Raw genomic sequence first — 19541 nt, forward strand, 5'->3', positions numbered from 1 at the left:
GATCACAACCCGAGCTGAAATCAAGAGTTGGAGGCTTAACTGACTGAGTCACCCAGGTGCCCCTTTTCTTTTTTTCCTCAAAATTTTGAATGTGGCAAAATATATATAACATAAAATTTACCATTTTAACCATTTTTAAATGTATAATTCCGTGTTATTAAGTACATTCATGATGTTGTGCCACTACCACCAACAACCATTTTCAGAAACTTTGTACCTATTAAGTAACTTGCCATTCCCTCTCCCTCAGCCCAGGGCAGCCACCATACTACCTTCCGTTTCTATGATTTTTACTACTTTAAGTACTTCGTATAAATGGAATCACAGTATTTGTCTTTTTGTGACTGACTTATTTCACTTAGGATAATGTCCTCAGATTCATCAGTGTTGCAGCATATGTCAGAATGTCCTTCCTTTTCTTTTTTTATTAAAAATTTTTAACATTTTTATTCATTTTTTGACAGAGACAGAGCACGAGCTGAGGGAGGGCAGAGAGAGAGAGAGAGAGAGAGAGAGAGAGAGAGAGAGAGAAAGAGACAGACAGACAGACAGACAGACAGACAGAATTTGAAGCAGTCTCCAGACTCTGAGCTGTTAGCACAGAGCCTGATGCGGTGCTTGAACCCATGCCTGAGCTGAAGTCAGCCACTTAACTGACTGAGCCAACCAGGCACCTCATAATTTCCTTCCTTTTCAAGGCTGAGTAATATTCCATTGCAATATAGGCCATATCTTACCAAGTTCATCTATTAATGAATACTCAGAATGGTTCCACATTTTAGCTATTGTAAGTAATGCTGCTATGAATATGGGTGTGCAAATATTTCTTCAAGATCTATATCCATATCTTAGATCTTTATGATTAATCTAATGATTAATGAAAAGATATCAGTAAAATATCAACCACATAACACAATGTATTATGCATTTACAAGAAATCGAAGAAAAAATAATATTATTAAAGATAGACTTACCATATACTCACTGTATATTAAAACCACAAATACACAACAATTTAACACTCTAAAGTAAAGGACATTTTGCTCTCTGGCATTCCTGAAATCTGTTCTACTTAAATGGCATATGAAAATAATTTATCAGACTCAGACTCCGAGTGTTTATATATTGCTCTTCATTATGTAGCACTAATTAGGGGAAAGGAGTTTTGGAAAGATTCTTACCTGGATAAGATGTGTTGGCATTGTGATCATACAAGCCGAAAGAGAGGTTCGCAGAAGACCACGGAGGACGTACAGGAACTTCGTAAGGCTGTGACTGTTGCCATTTTCCGTACAGCAAATGTCATCCCCCCACAAAGGTGAACCAAGATTCTGGATTCCTATTCTTAAAATGTTTTTCTGTTTTTTCTAAAGAAATACGTGTGTCGGGTTGGGGGGGAGACAAACACATTAAGTTTTATTAACAAATAGGATACCTCCTTTAGTTCTATTTGCCAGTTTTTGAAATTTATAACATAGCAGGGAGATAGTGGACATGGTAAAAAGCTTTATGTATAGTTAATATACGGCAATATAAGGGAAATCTGTATTGCAAGAGTATTAAAAAATAGCTGTTTTTTTCTCACTTTTGGAAAATTTGAAGAGTATCAAAAGCCTCAAGTTTCTAGATTTTAAGTGACCACTTTACGAACTATGTTTGCAACAGCTGAAATAATACATAAAAAAATCAGTTAGCAATAAAGAACATCTAAACTAGAATACTTAGAAACCATTATTAGTATTATAAAATTCTACAAGTCTTTCAATAAACTATAACTTGCTCAGTATTTTTCATTTAGTGCTATTATGTCCAATGCCTGATATTTTGTTTGAAAGAAGTTTAAAAATGTGTGTTTTGCTTTTATACCTTATATTTGCTTTTACTTATTCTTCTTGAAGCTATTTTTACAAAATAATTCAGTTCAATACTTATCAAAACTGAACAAATGAACATTTGGAACTCAAGACTACTGATATTAAGGTCATAATGATGACTGATATTTCTTGGGAAAAGAGCATTTAAAAACTATTAAACAAAACCTACACTGATTATCAATAAGCATTTGCCGGAGATGTATTTATAACAGATTCTACTGTTTGTGTTATCCTAACCAAACAAATGTTTTATAAATGCTTTCTTTATTTTGTATTTAAATTTTTTTTAAATTTTTTAAAATGTTTTATTTGTTTTTTGAAAGAGAGAGACAGAGCACGAGTGGGGGAGGGGCAGAGAGAGAGGGAGACACAGAATCCAAAGCAGGCTCCAAGCTCTGAGCTGTCAGCACAGAGCCCAATGAGGGCTCGAACTCATAAGCCAAGCCATGAGATCATGACCTCAGCCCAAGTTGGAACCTCAACCAACTGAGCCACCCAGGCACCCCTATAAATGCTTTCTTTAGCAATCTGGCAAAATTTCTGGGCAAAGGAAGGAGACATTAGCAAAACCTGGTGCATGGAGATAATTGGAAACTTATCATTACAATTCTAATGGGAAAATACATTTTCTCCCTTAAATCAAAAATTTGGAACATGTGTCATTTGAGTGTGTTTTTTGATTAAGTCAGATCCTACAACATATTGCTTGTTACTGTTATAACAAATGAATAAAATTTATTTAACTAATAAAATGTATTAATCAACTACTATCTCTCTGATACTACACATGAAAGTTGAGTTTGTGTATTTTTGAGAATTTATTAACAAAGGAAAGTAGGGAAATGAATAAAACACTGAAAAGTTAGAAGAGGAAAAACAGAAGGGGACAGTAATCAGTAATATGGGTAAGATAGACAGATTCACAGTCTGGACTGTGCAACTAAGATGTGATTCTGAGCAAGACACAACACTACTTAGGCATTAGTTCTCTCATCTCTACAATAAAAAATTGTTCTATGAGATCACACAATCCTTTAAAATATATAAAGGGACATAATATATAAAGGGCCTGGATAAAGCTATTAAAATGTGATTACAGAAAAAGGAATTTAGTTTAAGCACATTTGAAAAATTATTCCTGACTCCAAAAACCTGAAATGTGATGATACTATCAAGGCAGCTAGTCCAGTTTTCTTTTCTGGTTGTATTAAGGTTATGATAGGCAACCCTTAAGATATATATTATGATCATTGGCAGTCCATAAAAATTGCTTTCTTTTTTTATTTCTGCATTACTTGAATGAAATGAAGTAATAATATGTACCAGGGCATGTATGTATTGGAAGTCCAAATGGATTTTGATGAATTTGTGTAAGATATCTGTGAAATTGTAGGTTACCCTTTTACTGTATTACTTAGAAACTCAGAATTTAAGTCAAATGGCAAGATTAAGCTTCATTTTGTCATCCCAAACTTGTTTTCTCTTGAACTGTAGCTTAAATTAGATTTGCAACAGAAAGAGCAATCTAGAAAAATGGAGAGACAAACCTGCCCCCAAAATCTAGGTATTAAAACAAAATCTGAAGGTAGGAGAGCAGCATTATACGGTTTTCCCTACCAATATTTCAGAAACTAAAGGTCAGCTGTATTTTAACCCAGTCACAATTACCAACTATTGTATCAAAAAGCATCTGCTAAAAGTTTATAACAAAAATGATGATAGGTGCAGAAGCAGGAGAACTGTAGAAGTTTAGTGACTATGACAGATATGCTGATACACATACACACATACATATATACGTGTATATATACACACACACACACACACACACACACGTGTGTGTGTGTGTGTGTGTGTGTGTGTATAAAGAATGACACTATTAAGCCAAAGAATGAAAAAGATATTTAAGTGAGGTAGGTACTCACCACATCAGAACATATTTGAGCATGATACTTCAACATAGGGAATACATTTATATATTTAAACAAATTTTTTTAATGTTTATTTATTTTTGATAGAGAGATAGAGAGAGACAGAGTGTCAGGGAGGGGCAGAGAGACAGGGAGACACAGAATCCAAAGCAGGCTCCAGGCTCTGAGCTGTCAGCACAAAACCTGATGCAGGGCTCGAACTCCCGAACCACAAGATCATGACCTGAGCTGAAGTTGGGCATTCAACCAACTGAGCCACCTAGGTGACTTGGGAATACATTTATATTTTTAAAAATATAATAGTAAGTGCAAAAGCAAAGGCTGATTTACAAATTTCCTGTGTAATTTCAGGCATATAATTCCTTTGCTATGCCATATAATAATGGGGCACACTGTGAGGCATAATCAAAAAATTTTTAATATAATTTATTGAGGTCTAATCAAACTAAAAAATAAACTTTTGTTGAAAGATGAATAATAAATATTAAATTCATTCCAATGAGAACATCTAAAATATTTAATCTGGATATCTAAGTGAAATCAATTTTCAAACTTCATTTTTATTGTATATTTCTTAGATATTTAAAAATCATAACTTAAATGAAATTATGACAGCAATTTGTAAACATCTCCACTCCAAATATCTTTGCAGATGAGCTACTTTACTTACTACAAAGTTATTATACAGTATTCTATAATACTCAATTCCTTATAGCCTATCTCAAATTAAGTTAATTTATTTGAAAATGTAAGTTTATTTGAAAATGTAGTGATACAGAAAGTAAGATGAAAATTTCCTTTTAAAAAGAATTTATTTCAGTATCAGAACATTATTTTGACTCAGGAATAAGATTTTTTGAAGCAGTGCTCGATAGATGAATTTTTGTGGCTTCTTGAACTCATCTAAAGTTTCTGAGACAGAAATATAGTTGAGGTAATTTAGCAAATGATACACTCTAAAATGTAACAATATGGAAATTTAGTAGATATATTTTAATTCCAATAAAATTGGAAATATATTTTATAACTTATCGGTATGTTGTAAACTTTTTCAGCGTTCTTGGTATTCAGCATATAAATGCTTACCTCAACCCTTTTAACCTTTATAAAAGTCAATAGTTGTAGAACTTCTGGTTCAGAGACAAACCAGTTCAGTTTATCAGCTTTCATCAAATAAAATACTATTTATTGGAAATGGTGGCATTTTTAATACTCAAATAAACAACTAAGAAAACAAACATTTCATTCCATTCCAATAATAGCTTACTTATCAAGGGTCCTTTGGATGGATAGGTGTGTGTACATATATCTAAATATGTGTACATATGTATATACATATACAAGCAAGTATGTGTGTATCTTTGTTATTGCCTTTGATTTTTTGTATTTTATAAAATTTCTTGCTCTTAGAAGATGTGTCATCATCCTGCAAGAACAAGAGCTCTGCACACTGTATCATAGGAACTGTTATGACATGTCTGTTTCCATAGTAACCACAGCACATAGGGAGAGGTGTCTGTCAGGGACCAATTTACCTCTCCAGACGGACAATGCCACCAAAGGGAGGACATAGTGCCCATAAATCTTAGCTAGGACCAAAAACGGAGGAACGATGAACAAAATAAAACTGTATTAAAAACCAAGGACCATCACAAAAACTGTAACACACGTGAAAAGCTATCTATAAATAAAATGTATATACTTCACCACACGTATAGTATTTTCAACTTTGTATTAAACTGATGATCAAAACAAATTTAAAATTTATTAACATTGCTGTGGAAAAAACATTAAATATAGCAGTAAAGTTTATAAGAATACTTAAAAAATTATGGATTAAGAGCAAATGTAGTTGATAATGCCAAAAATAAGACTTCTGGATTCTTTACTTTCTTCAATAAAAATAATGGTGCTCTGGAAATACTTCTGCTGAAATAATATACATGAACTGAAAATCTTTAGCAGCTTTAGCAATTAAAATCACCGAGAAAGATTTCTAAATGGCATTATAACTGGAAATAAAATTTCTCTCATTTTGTTCAAGTTAAACTAACCAGAACATCTTTAATAGTGGGAATTTGGAATCTTTAATAGTGGGAATTTAAAAACTTGCGTTCTTAAAAACAGAGCTACAGAGAAATAATTAAGTTATAAAATATTTTAATATAGCAAATAAAAAATGCAGTTTTTATTCAGTGAAATAACCTAAAGCATGATATAACAAGAAATAAAATCTTAAAATAATTAATTCTTACTCACCGGGTTATTCAATTAAGGACTGAATGACAGAAATATAAAAAATTTTGATAAGAGGGGCATCTGGGTGACTCAGTTAGTTAAGCATCTGACTCTTGGTTTCAGCTCAGGTCATGATCTCGTGGCGCATGGGATTGAGTCCTGTGTTGGGCTCTGTACTGACAGCATAGAACATACTTGGGACTCTCTCTCTCCTTCTTCTCTGCCCCTCCCCTGCTCAGTCTCCCCTCTCTCTCTCTCTTTCTCAAACTAAATTAACTTAAAAAAAATTTAGATACAAAAGTACACGTCTTGCAGATTTAGGAGTAATTTTCAAAATGCAGCAGCTTAGTTATTCCAGGTGCCACAAATATATATTTAAAAATAATTTATGTTGACAATGTATGTATATGTCTTTTGTGCATCCACTGAGAACTTAGCTAAAACTCTACACATCAAAAATCAAACAAAGGCTGCCTGTGCCCTGCTTATTTACATCTTCTGTGCTTGGAAACAGCTTGTTCACTGTTAATTATTCTAAAACCTTCTGGGTTACCCCTAGAGAGTTTAAAAACAACATTACATAGATGATTATAAAAAACTTTGAAGGTACTCAATACCTGGGGATTGGATCCATCAAATCCTTCCTCATATATGATGTTCTGGATAAACTGAAGCAGCTTTATGTAGCCATGGGTCAAAGAACTGTTGGTAAGAAGTGGTTCAAATACAGAAATGGACATATTACACATACAATTCAAAATCTAAGCTACAACATGGAGGAAGTAATTAAAATTTATGAGACTACTAAAATATAATATAAAATTAACCCAAATAGTATAAATAATTTAAAAATATAAAGTCAGTACATCCAGGGAATACGTTACAATGCCTTATATTAACCAGCTCGGTGTTCTTGACATCATGGGAAAATAAAAATCTGTGGAGACTGAGATGTCTTAATTATGTCAAGCTTAGTTACCTCCAAGAAAATTAATGATTTAATGAAGCAACCTAAAAGATGAAGCCACTATAGCTTTTCAGGAGTAATCATGGGTAATTAACACATAGTTAATGAACTGCTATGCTAAGTACACCTGAATCAATGTCCTGATCACCTGAGCTCATCTTCCAGAAAAGTTTTAATTTTCTTAGAACAAACTGCTAAAATAATAGTAATTTAAAAATTTGATCTTTTAAGACATATGAAGATGAATGTAATTTCTACTTTGTAAAACGAAATCAATAAAATAAATGTATAAATTTAAGAAGACATTATCTTTCACATGAATATTAGCATTAATGTTACTGTTTTAAAATATTTTAGAAAAATGGGGAGCCTAGTAGGCTTAGTTGGTACAGCATAAGACTCATGATCTTGGGGTTGTGTGTTCAAGCCTCACGTTAGGCACAGAGCTTACTTAAAACTTTTTTTTACAAACGTTATAAAACACCTCAAAGAAAATATAGTTACAATGAAAAAAATCTGGTTTAACATTGTCTGAATTTAATATTCTTGATAACGGACAACCTGTGTGCTATGGCTGAACATTAAAAGTCATGATAATGAGGATCTGGAACATAGCTATTTCATAGACATTTCAGTAACTAATGCTGTAAAAGCTGTGGGTGACCTTAAAAATACAAAAGTATTTGCTCTACCATGATCCTAAGTAAAGCAATCACATATGCAGAATAAATGACCTAAAGAAAAAATGAAATATAATTTGAAGCACACATGCAACAATAAAGAACATAAGAAGTTAGGAAAAGTAGCAGATTACTTAGTGTGCAAAATCAATGGTAGGTTGTTCAATAAAAATATATGCACATCTCTGCAAATATTTTATTGAACAGCAACATCTAGCCCCAAAGCAACTAACAAAAGAGAAAGAAAGAAAGAAAGAAAGAAAGAAAGAAAGAAAGAAAGAAAAGAAAGAAAGAAAGAAAACCAAGAGAAAAGAATGCTGTTATATGCAGGTCGCCTGGGTGGCTCAGTTGGTTAAGTGTCTGACTTTGGCTCAGGTCATGATCTTGCAGTTCATGAGTGTGAGCCACATCGGTCTCTGCGCTGACGGCTCAGAGGCTGGAGCTTGTTTCAGATTCTGTTTCCCTCTTTCTCTGCCCTCCCCCCTTCACACTGTCTCTATCTCTCAAATATAAATAAACATTAAAAAAGATTATTAAAAAAAAGAATGCTGTTATATACAAAACAAATATGGCTCCAGTTGAAGGCTTTGGCAGTATGGTTATTTCTCATATATCTCCATTTTGAATGAAGATACATTGGATCACATGGTCACATTTTTCCAGTTTCATGAGTCTATAAATGTGTCTATGAAAAACGAAATTCCGTAAAGACAGTGATGCGGCTATTTCATAAATATATGGATGTTTATATATATATAAATACATAAATATATATGAATAAATAAGTAACATATTTGTCCTGGGTAGCTCAACTTTCAGAATACAGTGCTGCTGTTTGAATTCCTGCATATTCAATTCCTATCTGGGTCAATTAGATTTGCACAAGGGGTAAACTCTGTTCCAAGGTCCCAGATTATGAAATGAATTTCAGCCAACCATTTGATGAATGTCAATACGGGTTAAAGGAGGGTGGATCAAGAATATAGCCAGTTCATTCTAATCCACCAATAATGAATCTACCCAAGACCATTATTATTTCATATATTACAAAAAGTTTCTTAAACATTTTTCCTTCTACCCCAAATTGTTCAATAAGAAAATTTGTCTTAAGCGCATGGTAGTAAATTTACTATGTGAGGTACTTTAGAAAACACCACATACATAAATTACTTCTTAGTTTTTTGTTGCCACTATTCAACCAATACAATCAATTATTTATTTCTTTTTCTCCCATTCTGATAGCAACCATAGTAAAGCTAAGATTCTCTTCAAAAGTGGTGGAGAGATTTGATATCTGAACAAAAACAAAGACATACAGCCAATATATCTTAAGCTCTTTCCTTATTTATCACTAACATAAAACAATCCAATCACCAACAATGCTCAGAACTTTACAAGCAATAAATTTCCCCAAACTAATTAGATTTCTAGGACAATAAATGCTCTGATAACAAAATTAAATGGGAAAAAGACAATACATTTAGGTATATAAATTGGTAATATTCATTTATGATGCATGGGTTATAGCATTTAAAATTGAACTAGTTTATATGGTATTGATATTAAAATATTACTAAGTATTATTAATCTCCATGAGATACATTTCCTTGTCAGCAATACTTATAATAATCTTTTTCACTGATAAAAATATCTTCTATTGTCATCTAAAATTTTTTTTAAGTTAAACCCCTTTAATTTTGAGGCTATTGTCTTTTTTTGTTGCTTTTTAGCAGTAGAGTAACTTATAAACCAAGAGTTGGCAGAAGGAAATCTAGTTACAAATATATCCCTGTCCTCCTTATTAATGTTTCCAGGCATTTAACAAAGGTTAGCTTATCAAAGTATTTATTATTTATTTATTTATTTATTTATTTTTTATTTTTATTTTTTTTTTCAAAGTATTTAAAACATGTCCCAAAGACAGCACATTTCAAATCATGTGTATTATTTTAGCTAATTTTCTTAATTTTCAACAACTTTTATGGTAAAATGATCTAACTTGATACCACAATTTCTCTTTAAAACTATAACATATAAAGAATATAAAAACAATTATTAGAACTTTAATTTTTATCTTTAAAATACCAAGCATTTACAATTTTTTTCAGTTAAAAAAATAAAATTGTTCCATATACGTGCTTTAATTACCATGTTTTTTATAGTTTGTTTCTTATATTAATATTAAACATGTATAAAAAGGGTCCAATGACACAAAATGTAAATCTATATTTTGATGACCAAGTTCTACATCTTTTTTAAATTGATAGGAAAAAATGAGGCTTTTGTACCTATCACTTCTTCCCCTGCCCCAATTTTCAGCAAGAGGTCTGATAGACATTTGTACCAGAGAACTTCAATTTCTATCAACAAATGGTAATGGTTTTTCCATGAAAAGTAATTTTGTCAATCTCATTAAGAAAGATAAAAACAATCTGCTGTAATATAGCTAGGTGTAGGTATAGATGTAGTATATCTAGAAAAGAAATCAAGCAGATAATAAAGAGCAGTTAAGTACCTTATAGTTTCTCAAACAATGAACAAAGCAATACTTACAAAAGTCTCAATGTAATCAAAGAATAAATGTAACAACAACAAAAAAGCCTGGATAACAAAAGACAAGATTTTATTTGTGAAAAGATAGATTATAACAATAAAATTATGTATATATGGAATACATATCAAGATCTGAGTTCTAGGTCTATATCAGCAATTATAGCTAAATGGGTGATAATGAGGCAAAGTATTTAATTTTTCTGTTCTGGGCCTCAAAATTTTCTCATATGACAGAGTTGTACTAGATAATTTCTCTTGTCCTTCCTAATTTAAAATTAATGGCTCAAGAATGATTTTTCTTTTTCTTAAGACTGATTTTTCTCATTAAAATGCTTAATTGCTGGATTTTAAAAAATAACAACTTCTGGTGCACTTAAATATTGATTTAGCCACTTGAAAGAAACACTTAGGAAGAAAAACTGTTATCACTCCCAATTAGGATTAATTTAAAGTGAAGATTTTTGATATTATTATGCAAATCATTCAGAAAATATGACTTGTATTACCAAAATTCTATTTATACATATATTTCAAATATTCATTTATGACAAACAGTAAGATATACTCACAGGGCAGTAGGTGCAATATCAAATGTCTCAACTAATTGTGTAAAATGGTTTGCTGAGCTAAAGTTATATTAGCATATAATTTGCATGTGACTATCTAGACTGTGAAGTCTATTCACAACTAATTTTCAAGTTAAAAATTCCATTACTACTACCCTGAAGACTGTCACTGATTTTCCTTTTCTGATGCTTTTCAACCTAACAACACTGAGTTTGATTCTCTTCACCATGAATACTTAACTAAGAGTAGAACATATACAGGCTAGAAATGCAAGGAGAGAAATGACTAGCACAGACCTCTGAGTCATAGCTGGGAAAATACTAAGAACATGAGGATGCAAGAATTGCATGCACAGGCCAAATAATCCACTGTCAGATAGAGATACTATCTCTAGTTGAGAGAGGTTATGGTGTTTCATGAAAAATAATTCAGTTCAACATTACTCTGATTTCCTTTACTTACTAATGTAAATAAGTCATTAGATTATGTCTCCTACTACCCATCATTGTTTCTGTCATCTCTCCAACTCTGGGTCATTAATTATCTTTCGAACATGCTGGCCTTTCAGTTTCTTGATCACTTCTCTCCCAATTATCTTATCTCCATCCTACCTATGGTGCTCACTCTTTTTTTTGTTTGTTTGTTTTTAAGTAGGCTTCATGCCTAGAGCAGAGTCCAACACAGGGCTTGAACTGTTATAACAGCTTTACTGGAATGATGTTGGTGTAAGCCTAATTGGAGTGGTTTTAAGTGAAAATGTAAGGGAAGGAATTGGAGATACCAAATATTAGAAAACTCAAGGAGTTCTGGTGCAGAAAAATAGAATAGTAGCTGGCAGAAGAAGTGGGATGGGAGATGTTTTTATTTTCTTAAAAGGAAGAGGTAAGAGTATGTTTATATATTATAGAATGCATCCAGTAGAAAGGAAAAGTTAATGGTACAGGAGAGAGATGGAAGAATTGCTAGAGTGACATCCTAGGGGATGAGGTCTGTGAGCAAGCAGGGGTTCTGTTTGAACTCATGACCCTGAAATCAACACTTGAGCTGAGATCAAGAGTCAGACACTCAAACGACTGAGCCACACAGGTGCCCCGATGGTGCTCACTCTTATGATCATACCTTAGACCTTGCCATTATCAATAACTGCTATACCTATTTAATCTCAGTTCGTGCTCTCTCCTCTCCACAACCACCACTTCCTATCTTCCCTAGAGTCCATATGTAATCTTTTGACCACACTGAAACCTCCATACCATTGCCTACCACCTCATCACTCACTCCCCTTGATACACTCTTTCAACTATTTAACCATCTTGATCCATGATCAATCCTTGTCCCCATTTCCTTGTTCTTTTCTTGCTTTGTCTCACTTGCTCAGCAAAACTATTAGGCTAAATTTAACTCTCTGCCCACTCCACATTTGCCTCATTACAGCTAAAAGTGGTGGGAGAAATGGCCCCATCTAAGTGGATTGGTCTCACTGTAAATTCATGACCTCAAACTTCAATAGGCCTTTAGTATAGGTGTTAAATAGTTCACTTATTGGGGTGCCTGGCTGGCTCAGTCGGTACTGTATCTCTTAATCTCAGGGTTGTGAGTTTAAGCTCCACATTGGGTATAGAGTTTGCTTAAAAAAAAAAAAAGTTTAATGAGTAGTTCACCTATGGTAACGTGGGGAAAGAGAGTATTCTGTTGGTACAGATGCTGATGGGTGGCAAATGTAGTAATAGATGTCTCTGCTGGTTGTATCTGTTTTCTCAGTGATAGGTCATAAGCTAAGAATAAAGACTGGTAAGCATATTACAGGTTTGTATAAAAAAAGAGAAAGTATAAAAAAGTCATTGTGGAGGGTGAGACTGTGTTAGCCATTTGTATTTATCTTTGGAGAAATGTCTGTTCAAGTCCTTTGCCCAGATTCTAATCAGGCGATTTGTTGTTGAGTTGTAGTTCTTTATATATTCTGCATATTAATTCCTTATCAGATAAAAGATTTTCTCCCATTACTTAGGCTGCCCTTTTGCTGAGGTGATTGTGTCTTTGGATGCACAGAAGTGTTTAAGTTTGAAGTAGTCCCATTTGTCTATTTTTTTTTTTTTTTTTTGCCTGTGCTTTTGGTGTTACATCCAAGAAATAACTGTCAAATACAATGTCATGAAGATTTCCGCCTTTGTTTTCTTTTAAAACGTGTATAGTGTGTGGTCTTAGGGATAGGACTTTAATCCATTTTGAGTTAATGTTTATATAGAGTATAAGATAAGGGTTCATCTTCATTCTTTTGCATGTGGATATCCAGTTTTCCCAATACCATTTCTTGAAGACTGCTCTTTCCCCTTAAATGGTCTTAGCACTCTGGTTGATGATTGTTTGACGATGTATGCCAGGGTTTACTTTTGGGTCCTTTATTATATTCTATTGGCCTAAATATCTGCCTTTATGGCAGTACCAAACCACACTGCTTTGATTACTGTAGCTTTGTAAAACTTTTTGAAGTCAGGAAGTATAGGACCTCCAACCTTGTTCTTTTGCAAGATTGCTTTAGCTATTTGGAGTCCCTTGAGATTGAGTCCCTGTATGACTTGAAATAAACTAATCAAGCCTGATGTGTCTATTTCCTCATATTCAAAATGGTGATATTATAAACTTCATGACATTTTGTAAGGATTAAATGAAATAACAAAAGTAATATGTTAATACCTGAGAGAAAATCAGTTCTCAGTAATTGTTAGCTATTATCAATCCCCATGTTGTCAATATACCATAGTAATGCTCCACTTACAGGATGGATGAAAGTCAGGTGGGATGGTGAGATGGAACAAGGCATGCACTTAAGGAAGTTAAGAAGGAATGGGTCCACTACAACAGTACCACCTACAACTGCCAAGTGAGTAGCAAGAAGCATTCTGTTGTCAAGTCTTTTAATAAACTTTCAGGAGTGAGCTAAGTAGTGTAGGAGGCACAAGAAATATGGCTACTATCCATTCACAGACTTTTTCCCAAGGAGGAATTGATTTTCAAATGTGGTTTTCTCAAAAGAAAGAATATGATAGGGAAAAGAAAGCTGACTGTCCAGATTAAAAATATTTGCTTAAGTAGTTACATTACCAAAGGAGAAATAGCTTTATTGATTGGCCTATTAATAAAAATGTTGATTAGAATAAATTTCAAACATAAAAGCAGAAATAATAACAAGGATGGAAGCCAAGATTCATTAAGTCCTTACTATGCTAGCCAGTGTTTGCTAAGTGGTAAATTTTTGTTATCTCATTTAACAATCCTAAGAAGTAGTTTCTATTATTATTATTCTGATTGAAGCCTAAGAAATGTGAGCCCAGAGAAGTAAAGTAACTGGTACAATGTCATATAGCTAGTAAGTGGATGACTCAGGATTCAAATCCAGATTGTCTAACCAAAGGGCCCCTATCTAAACTATGCTGTCTCACAAAGTTTATAAAAAGAAAAAGAAAAAGAAAAAAAAAAAAGGCAAAATCACCCATAATTTAAACACTCAGAGATCATGACTGTTAGGCTGTTGATGCAAATCTTTACAGAATACTTTCTACATACATATATCATATATTACATATATTATATTTTTTCTAACCCACTTTGTTTTTATTCTCACTTTGCATGCAAGGTACTTCATTAGGTGGATATAACATAGTTTATTCAACCCATCTATACTGACAATTCTTAGGTTATCTCCAGATTTTCAGTATTACACACAGATTATGGTAAGAATTCTTGTACACACATCTTTGTTAACTTGTATCATTATTTCTTTAAGAATGGGAAATGGGATGATGGCAACAATGATAATGTACACTCCAACTTTTGACATCCTTTCTTAGGATTGTTTTAACAATGTACACTCCTATAGTTAACATGAGTGATAACCACATCATCTTTAACACAGGGTATTATCATTTTAAATATCTGATAGCTGAAAAATGGTTTTTGTTTACATTTCTTTGATCACTAGTAAGGCTTATTAGCTATTTTTGTTTCTTCTTTCAAGAACATCCCATTGTTATCTTTTCCCCATTTTGTATTAGGATATTCAACTTGTTAGCAGTTTAAAAATTCTCTAAATTTGCTAAAAATATTAACATATATGTACATATATGCATTTGTTTTTTAAATTTTGAAACAATCTTAAACTTATAGAAAAATTGCAAACATAGAAAAAAAAATTTTCCTGCTCCACTAGAGGATAAGTTGCTGACATTGATGACCCGTCACTTCCTAATTATTTAGGTTATGATTCCTACAAACATTCTTCTACATAACAATAATATAACCACCTGACTTAAGATATTGGTATAATTTGGAAATTGTTACTACCATCTGACACTCAGAGCCCATTCAAGTTTTGCCACTTGTCCCAATATAATCCTTTATAGCAAAGGACTCAGTTGAAATTCACATGTTGCATTCACTTATCATGTCTCTTTTCAGTCTTCTTCAATCTGTAAGTGCCTTAGACTTTCTTGACTCTTACGGTCTTGACAGCTTTGAGGATTACAGGCCAGGTATCTGGTAGAATGCTCCCACTTTGGGTTTGTTTGTTATTTCCTTATGATTATTAGATTTAAATTATGTATGTTTGGTAGAAATACCACAGGAGCATTCCTGAATTCTCAACGCATATTATCAGATGATACACGATTTCAATTTGCCCCATAACTGCTGACATTAACTTGATTAAAGTTATGTCTGCCAGGCTTCTGTACCATATAATTATTCTTTCCCTTCTGTAGTCAATAAATATTTTGTGCGAAGGTAATCTGTGGTTATGTAAATGTCTTTTTCCTCAATAACTTATTTATTCATTCATTTATTTGCATCAATATGTACTCATGGCTTCCTGCTTCATTAAATGGGTTATAATCCATTTACTATCGTTATTTATTCTGATGCTCAAAATTTTACCTATTTGTCCAGTGGGAACTCCTTTGAGCTGGCTTCTGTATCCTTTCGACATGCCCTGCCCTGCCCTCATAATTCTTTAAGCACTTCTAAACATAAAAAAGAATTACAGGTGTCTCCTTATCTTTCCTTTGAATTGAAAACATTTTTTTCTTTTTTTAAAGTAGGCTCCACACCCAATGTGGGGCTTGAACTCATGACCATGAGATCAAGAGTCAGATGCTCTACTGACACAGGCACCCCTCTTTGTCTTTCCTGTGAATCAAACATTTCTCCAAACAGTCTTGAGTCCTTCATATGGAGAATAGTACTTCGATCTGATCACTAGATATAGTTTTTGCCATTTTCCCACTCCAAGAATTTAAGGCATTCTATTTTTTTCCTATACTTCTATAATTTCAATTACTATATTTAAATCTTTAATCTTTGGAAATATAGTTTGGTGTGAAATATGAAAAATGGATTTCACTATATTATTCCCAAGTGATTAGGCTTTCCCCACTTATTTGAAATACCTCCCCATTACAAAAATGATGTTTGTTCATCATAAAAATTCAAAGACATAAAACATACAAAGAATAGGAAAAATACCAAAATCCACTACCCAGAAGTGAACACTGTTAACATTATGATGAATATCCTCTCTGACATCTCTCTGTACCAGCCCTTCCTTCTCTTACTGAGAGAAACTAATGTGGGATATTGAGAAGTATGCTGATAAAAATGTTTTTCATTGTGAAGAATATTTTACCGATACACAAATATAAGCAGGGTTATAAGAACTATGTACATATTTGTTTAATTTTGACATTTCTCTCACAGCCTTTCACATACTACATATATTATGAGTTTCTAAAATGGTCTTAGAAGGAAATTTACTTTGAGCCTTTCGTGAGCTTCTCTGACCACATATCATTAAAATTTTGGAACCTAAATTGACATCTCCTGAATTAGTATTAGAAAAGAATTTGGGATTGTCTATATAAAATTTTATATACCGTATATCCCATTACTAAAATCTGCTTTTTCACTTTATTATATCTTGGATGCTAAGCCCATCTCAACTCTCTTATGCAGAAAACACTGCTGCAGAAATCACCTGCTAGAACCAATACTACAGTCTTTGCAACTAGCATCAGCTGTAGACCTTACTAAAAGCCACGGCCCCACCACCCTCCGAAGAGTATTTCTCTTGAAAGGCAACAGGCACTTGAGCCCAAATAAATAAAGCTGTAGTTTATATACCTTTCCTCAACATTTGAAAGATTTGATTGGTATTCTCTTTGTTCTCCAGTGTTACTTTCAAACCACTCCTCCTCCTTCACTTTCTGGTAAAACAAAACAAACAAATATCCATGCTTTTTTACATCTAACCAATTCCAACCATTCCCCTTTTTAAGCTGCTGTCTTTATCAAGCTCCTGGACATTTTCCTCTATCAATTGAAGATACTACATGGTTTACAGTTCTAATTCAAACATCTTATTCTCAATCAACACTTCTGATCTTAGTAACTTGCTTTGTCCATTTACCCCCACTATTAAGATTAGTAAGTCCACTACCAGTCCACTGTCCCTTTTCTCCTCATATATCAACATCAGTTGTCTTCAATTCATTTTCTTAGCCATAGAGTTTGTGATCGATCACATGTTTACTTTTTAATAAACTCCTTCTGTTGCCTGCACCTGGCAAAACTTCAATCCTGCCTGCACCAGGAATCTTATCACAGTGCAAGAAAGTCACACAACCTGACCTATAAATATTTGATACTTCTCTAGTTGGTGTATTCTTCTAGTCCATGAAACAACCATTTCAAACCTTCCCCATTTAACCCAAATTCCTAACAGGTAACTAACTGTTCCTCAGTGGATGACCTGGCCTATTATTCACTGAGTAAAGAGAAGACCTCAGTCCATACCTTCAACACTACTCAAGATCCTGACTCCAACCCTACAAACCTATTTGTTTGTATCTACACTGTTCTCTTCTTATTCCTTTCCCTCCTTCCCTCCAGTGGAGGAAATGTTACTACATCTTAATGGCCCATCCCTGGCCTTGAGTGGCTTGGGAATTCTGCCAAATTGTTTAGTAATTTGCCTAATGTCATACAAATAGAAACCATTACTTCCTTTTCTAATCTCCATCGATTCTCTGTCTATTCAATTTTTCTCATTTACATTAAAATAGAACAAAACAACAAAAACTTGTTGCTTCCTAAATCTCCTCCAATTATTGCTTTTTCTCTGTCCCCCATGAACAAATTTCTTATGAGAATATGACCTCGCCTATCTCACAGAACACATCTTCCTTATAGCTCTATTACTCTATTTCACAACATGATCTTTCAATTCCTTTGGACACACTAAGTCTTTCCTTTCTTAACGCACTGGATATTCCTCCAGAATATTTCTTGACCTTTGTAGGATGGCCTTCTTATCTTCAGGTCTCAGCTCAAAAGCTTCCTTTTCAGAGACCATACCTGAACACAACTCAAAGCATATCCCTCTACCCCCTCATATAACTTGTGGAAAATGTTCTTTTTCCTTATATTACTTATCACAACTCCTAATGACATATACATTTATTTACTCGGCTTTAAAAAATTTTTTGTGTGCTTTCTCACTAAACACTACACATGGTCAAGAATAACAGCTGCTTTGTTTACTGCAATAAACCTGGAGTTTAGCATTATGTTAGGCTCATAAAAGGTGCTCAGGTTCATAGAAGGTGTTCATGTCAGAGAATGTTCCAAAGAATATTGCTGGACATATGTTTTTTTAACATCAGTAAATGACACCATCCTAGTTCTATTGTCTGAAACCTGGAAAGCATTCTTGATATTCCCTTTACTCTTTCCCCAACCTCAATGAGATCAAAGAGATTAGAGCAGTAGCTAGCAATCATATTACATAAGTACATGTAGGGCCCCGGGGCCTTATAATATCTCTGTTAGAATGTGGGTTTATTATTCTGAGTGAGATTGTAAGTCATTGGAAGTTTTGAGCCAGAGTAGTGATAAGAACTGACTTATGTTGTAAAACGGTGCTGTTTAACAAGATCAGCCACTAATCATATATAGCTACTTGCATTTAAGTTAATTAAATTAAAATAAAATAACTCTTCTTTAAATATTTGGTAGAATTTGCCTGTGAAGCCACCTGGCCCTGGACTATTGTTTGTTAGGAATTTTTTTCTTGATTGCTGATTCAATTTCTTTGTTACATATTGATCTTGCTCATCTTTTCAATTTCTTCCCGTTTTACTTTTGGTAGTTTATATGCTTCTAGGAATTTATCCATTTGTTCCAAGTTGTTCAATTTGTTGGCATACAGTTGTTCACAATATTATCTTATAATTGTTTGTATTTCTGTGGTGTTGGTTGTTATTTCTCCTATCTCATTTGTGACTTTATTTATTTGGGTCCTTTCTCTTTTCTTTTTGATAAGTCTGGCTAGAGGTTTATCACTTTTATTAATTTTTTCAAATAACAGGTGCCTGGTTTCATTGATCTGTTTTATTTAAAAATTTTTTTTTTAGTTTCTATCATTTATGTCTGCTCTGATCTTTATTATTACCTTCCTTCTGCTGGCTTTAGGCTTCATTTGTTGTTTGTTTTCTAGCTCATTTAGGTGTAAGGTTAGATTATTTATCTGAGATTTTTCTTGCTTCTTGAGGTAGGTCTATATTGCTGCATACATCCCTCTTAGGACCGCTTTTGCTGCATTCCAAAGGTTTTGGACCATTGTGTATTTTCATTTTCTTTTGTTTCCATGTATTTTTTAATTTCTATTTTGATATTCTGGTTG

At 33.2% G+C, this 19541-nt stretch overlaps 1 protein-coding gene across 6 annotated transcripts in view; it reads right to left on the bottom strand.

Annotated features, from left to right (window-relative positions):
• The window catches only part of ELP4 (elongator acetyltransferase complex subunit 4), a 241832-nt gene that overhangs the window by 148705 nt on the left and 73586 nt on the right, over window positions 1-19541 (bottom strand). For all 6 annotated transcript variants that reach the window (XR_008421172.1, XR_008421171.1, XM_019456605.2 and 3 more), the window contains exons 6-7: window positions 6661-6745; window positions 1182-1367 (exon numbers count right to left, since the gene is read on the bottom strand). Coding sequence is in view for 4 of the 6 variants with exons in the window: in XM_019456605.2 (XP_019312150.2) it covers window positions 1182-1367; window positions 6661-6745 (271 nt within the window). In the remaining 2 variants the exon portion in view is untranslated. The remainder of the gene's footprint in view (window positions 1-1181; window positions 1368-6660; window positions 6746-19541) is intronic.

This window comes from Panthera pardus, unplaced genomic scaffold (assembly GCF_024362965.1).
Source record: "Panthera pardus isolate Hobbes unplaced genomic scaffold, ASM2436296v1 HiC_scaffold_12, whole genome shotgun sequence".
NCBI lineage: Eukaryota > Metazoa > Chordata > Mammalia > Carnivora > Felidae > Panthera > Panthera pardus.